This window comes from Adelges cooleyi, unplaced genomic scaffold, assembly GCF_023614345.1.
Source record: "Adelges cooleyi isolate 19-005CV unplaced genomic scaffold, UGA_ACOO_1.1 ACOO_flye_CR_arks_rails_tigmint_CR_PRNA_30, whole genome shotgun sequence".
Classification (NCBI taxonomy): domain Eukaryota; kingdom Metazoa; phylum Arthropoda; class Insecta; order Hemiptera; family Adelgidae; genus Adelges; species Adelges cooleyi.
Genome location: NW_026095971.1, coordinates 23,294,775 through 23,299,754, shown reverse-complemented (window position 1 = coordinate 23,299,754; position 4,980 = coordinate 23,294,775). Strand labels below are relative to the sequence as shown.

Genomic DNA, 4,980 nt, shown 5'->3' with positions numbered 1-4,980 from the left:
TGTGGCAGTGGCCAGTGAGCGCTGACCATTTTCCTCGCATTGTCGCTGCCCGACGCTCCCTCCAAGGGCTGTTTTTTGGCACCACGAGCAGCAGCCTAACAGGTTAATGTAAACACTCACTGCTTAAAAAAACAACTTGTTTTCGAAAAAACAAACCAACAGTAAATATTATGCTATTGTAAATAAATAATACAAAAACAATATCCAAAATAAACAATTTTTTTGTACTAGTGACCTATTTAGTGTACCTATATAATGGCGTAAAAAAAATGCCATTCAGACATTATATACTGAGTTCTACTTGAAAGCACTTTCAACAGTCATTATATACTTTAAACTTAAAATGAATGCGAAATTATTTTTGGTTTTCGGCTTAACGCTTTGCTTTGCCGTACAAAAATCGTCCGGAGTGGATCGCAAAATGGTAATTATTTAATTATAATTTCAAGTGATTTATTTTATTATTTATAGTATCACATAATATGAAAACGGAATTAATATTTTATCGGCCATAAATTATAAATTTATTGATTGTTATATAGGTAACAGTATAAGTAAAAAGATACTAACCGGAGCATAATATAATACGTATTATTTTTAAAAAAAGTTTATATAATTAACAAAAAATAATAAAAAAATCTAGATAAAAATCAAATTGTAAAAAAACTGAAATTTAATTTATTAAATATAATATAAAAGCACAATATAATTATATAATAAGAACATAAAACATCATAAATGTATTTTACTTGCTTGCATAAGAGTTTGATATAATAACTTATTTTACAATGACAAATACAAACATTTCCTTAAGAAATTAGAACAATGGATATCTTTATTATTTTTCTGAACATACGGTTGTATACGGCAAATTAAATAATTTAGAAAGGTGATCAACTGTACATACATGTTCTTACTTTATCTGTTGGTTAAGTGACAATTTGGATTACTTTGGACAGTGGCATAATTACTGGTAAATTATTAGACAGGCATTCCCATTTTAGAATTAAAGAATTCTTTAATTTAAAAATACATTTTTTTTTTTAAGCAAAAAACAACAAATAAAACATTATTTTCAACAACTCCAATTAAAATTCAACGAAAATTGAAAAGCTACATTTAAATAAAAAATATTACATTAAAAGAAATTTAAATAATAAATAATTAAATGAATATATTTTTATTTTAAATATTAAAAGTAAAATGGTAATTAGACATTTAAATACAAATGTATTTAAATATAATATTTTTTTATTGTTATACTTTATAAAGCTGTAATTATAATTTTTTTTTTATAATGTTAGAGGAGAATTGGCATAATACAAATGTATTTCGAATAAAAAACTGTTTTTATAATAAAAAAAAATTAGATTTATTTAACTAAAATGTTTATAACAATTGATACACATAACGAATAGTACAGAGATGGGCAAAATGGATTACAGTCCGTAATCGATTACAGACGGATTACGGATTACTCGTAATCCACGATTAATAAAAAAACTGGATTACATTTATTTCAGTAATCCTACATTTTTGGATTAAGGTTTAAATTTAATCCAGTAATCCTTAGTTAACGGATAACGGATTACATTATTAATTTAGGATTTTTGTTTTATTCCAATAACCCAAATTTAAAGATCACTGTTTTTTTTTTCATTCCAGTAATCAAAAACATTGTACTCAAATAATATATTTTTTTAAATTAAAATGTATTTAAATCATTTATTTTTCTTTTATGCCGAGCTGGGAGGAATTGTTTTTACAATAATGTGTTTTATTTTTACTAGGAGTAAAACTAAACCACTGAGCCGATTTCTGCATACAAAAGTCTAAAGATTTTCAAAATTTTAAATGTAAAGTTGTCTGGAAAATTGGAAAATTTTACTTTGTAGTGAAAGTCTATTCCAATAGATTGCGCAACATGCTTAAACACCGCAGCATTTAAAAATAAAACAAAAATGTATTTTAATAAAATTAATTTTTTACTGACCGATTAATAAACGTACTATTACAGCGATGGTAAAACGCTCGTGTGTTTTAAATGAAATTTTAAATAATTAATAAGACTATAAAGTACTTAGTTATTATCTATTTGTCTACAATAATACTTAAAATTGTACTAATATATTAAATATTGTGAACAATTGTTTTAACTTGTGTACTAAGAAAAATGATAATACAATTTTAGGGAGTATGGAAATTTGCTTTAAGTTCGATAGGTATAGCCGTCGAGGATATGTCTGAAGAACAACTAAAAAGTGAAACAGTTCCCCGAGCATCGTTCAAGTTTATATTTAAAGCGACTAACCCAGGTAAGTTGTAAAATGTATTTTTTTCAAACGATGTGTTTCATTTAAAATCGAATTAATCAGCAAAGTATTTTACGGTTTATATTATTTGAAAATATCTTAACAAGTTACATTAAACACTTATTTTGAAACGACTGTTTGTTGTCATTTAAATTGATTTGTGATAACACAATTAAAAATATCAAAAATCACAAGCGCAATTGTGTGGCAACAAAGGGTTACACATTTATTTTGTAATAATTTATATATTTACGTTTATTTAGCAACTGACCCAGTTACATACGCAGCTTTTGAAGCCTTAGCAGAAACATTTGGGGTAAAACATTTTGAATTATCTATTGCTCAAAAATCAATGGACGGCTTCAGCGGTCGATGAAGATTTAGATATTACATGTATTTAATGTGACATATTATAAAATATGTATTTTAAAAAATATATACATCTATATTACAAGCATAATCCGTGTATCTTTATCAAATCTGGTGCAATGCATCGTCAGTTTTTTCTTTTCTATACAAGTTACCTTCTACTAAATGCACGGTCAAAAAACCTAATGTAGTGGTGTGTGAGTGTGTCGGTTTTAATTTTTAAACATTATTTAATAACTAATAAAATTACTTATTCTAAACATGTAACGGCAAGCCGTAAAGATCATTCTTGATTGTACACATTTGAACGTTTAACGGCGATTTTTTAAAACTATACAGCTTACAGCTGTATTATAAAACTAACGGAGTGAAATTTCCTCGTTTCATGTAGTTCTTAGGGTAAATGTATCAAATAAATCTAACTTAAATACAAAGTATAACCTAAATTTGTGACTGAATCTGTGTAGTATTAGTAGGCAGTAAACGTAGATATTTTAAGTAATTAATAATTACATGCTTTTCTTAAATTATAAAATGTTGGTACCGCTTGGGCGTCATTAAACTTTTAATTTTCATGAGAGTTATTTTAATTTGCAAATAGTTTCATGATAATATTTAACTTGACACTGATTTAAAGACTAGGCATTTTTCTTTATTTCATGATTTTTTTTTTTTATATGTCTAAACCACGATATCACCTATGTAAACCACACCACCAGTTTCTTCATGTTGCATTGTCTATAGAGAAAAAAATAATGCATGAAAGGTATTTTATTGATAAAAAAAATATTATAAGTAGTTCTTTCCAGTTCTTTGATCGCATCGAACGACGCAAGTCTAAGAGTATTTCCGTTTTTTTAATAAAATAATAAAAAAATACATCAAACGAGTATTCGTTACTCCTACCAAGATTCTTTCAGATATCAATGGGTATTTTAACATTACTGCGAACTGACCTTGGTCGTGAATAGGTCCGGCAAAGGCTTGTTAAGTTTGCAAAGCTTACAAAGTTTGTGCTTGATCAAAAAAGGAACACATTATATCTTAACTACACAATGGCAAGCAAACATATTAGAAAACTTATAGTTTCCAGTTTTCTTAAGGTATTATAACGTGAACTATGTATATACAACCTCTTTTTTTATAAAAAACACATTTTCGTAGAATACCTGTAAAAAATCTGGTTTTCATATACGTTTCATCGATTAGAATTTATAATTTTTTAAACCTTGAATTTTCCGAGAAAAAAAATTCGAAAAATGTACAAACAATACACCTAACGGCCAAAGTTGCCACACTGTAATTATTTTCTAGCTTTGATCCAGAGCAGAGATACTTATTGGTTTATTACTATGGTGTGGGCTTTTTTTTGCCTATATACACTGTCACTTTTTTAATCATGAAATCACAAATTTCATCTAGTTGGTACTTTGGGGAGGGGGTGGGGTAAACGTGGAAAAAGATATATAGTTATAAGCAATGTACATTTTAGATTCCAAGTGGAGCTTAGAAGATACTTAATTTCATCGACGCGTTTTTTCCTTTTATGATTTTTGGTTTTCATGAAGTACACAGAATATTGAACTTAATTCGAAATAAGCTTACCAACAGAAAGTTTGAAAATTTCCCAAAGCATGCGTATTCAAAATATTTCATGAAAAAGGGTTCTATTTTAATAATATGTTTACATTATAAAAAGTGACTAGTTAAAAAAAAAAATCACTGGTTTTGATCACGGGTTTGAACCGTAGACTGATTTACTTGGATTGGGTAATAACACTTAAAAGTAATACAATAAATACTAACAAAATATAAGAGCAAAATAGTTTATTAATCAATCAAATCTACGTTTGTATGTGTGTGTTTATTACATATATGCAATAATTCGAGAACAGTTATAATAATCAAACTATGAAGGAAAAAATTTTTGCATGACAATGCGTTCAATTTGTGCCGCGTTGTATCTAGCTCCTGAAAGTATAAAATTGTATACATTTTATAAACAAACGAATCAGGCCAAATGAGTTGACAGTAACAATGTTACACTAAAAATACATCTTTGTTTCAATTAATTGTAGAATAATAATGCAATATTAGTTATATTCATATGTATATCACATTTTGCAAAATTTTTATTTGTACATTATCATTATTATTTTAATTTGTTTTTTATTTTTAGAAATGTTGAATTTTAGTTTAAATAATTAAACAATTTACATCTATATAAATGACAAATTTTCTTTTAAATATGTTTCTGCAATAGTTTTTGCACATATTATTTGACACATATAATTGAATA

At 26.6% G+C, this 4,980-nt stretch overlaps 1 protein-coding gene across 1 annotated transcript; it reads left to right on the top strand.

Moving 5' to 3' along the window:
- Positions 1–247: 247 nt before the first annotated feature.
- On the top strand, positions 248–2,688 carry LOC126837991 (uncharacterized). Its single transcript, XM_050572045.1, has 3 exons — positions 248–424; positions 2,192–2,315; positions 2,576–2,688. The coding sequence occupies exons 1-3, from the start codon at positions 344–346 to the stop codon at positions 2,686–2,688; spliced, it is 318 nt and encodes a 105-aa protein (XP_050428002.1). The 5' UTR covers positions 248–343.
- Positions 2,689–4,980: the final 2,292 nt, after the last annotated feature.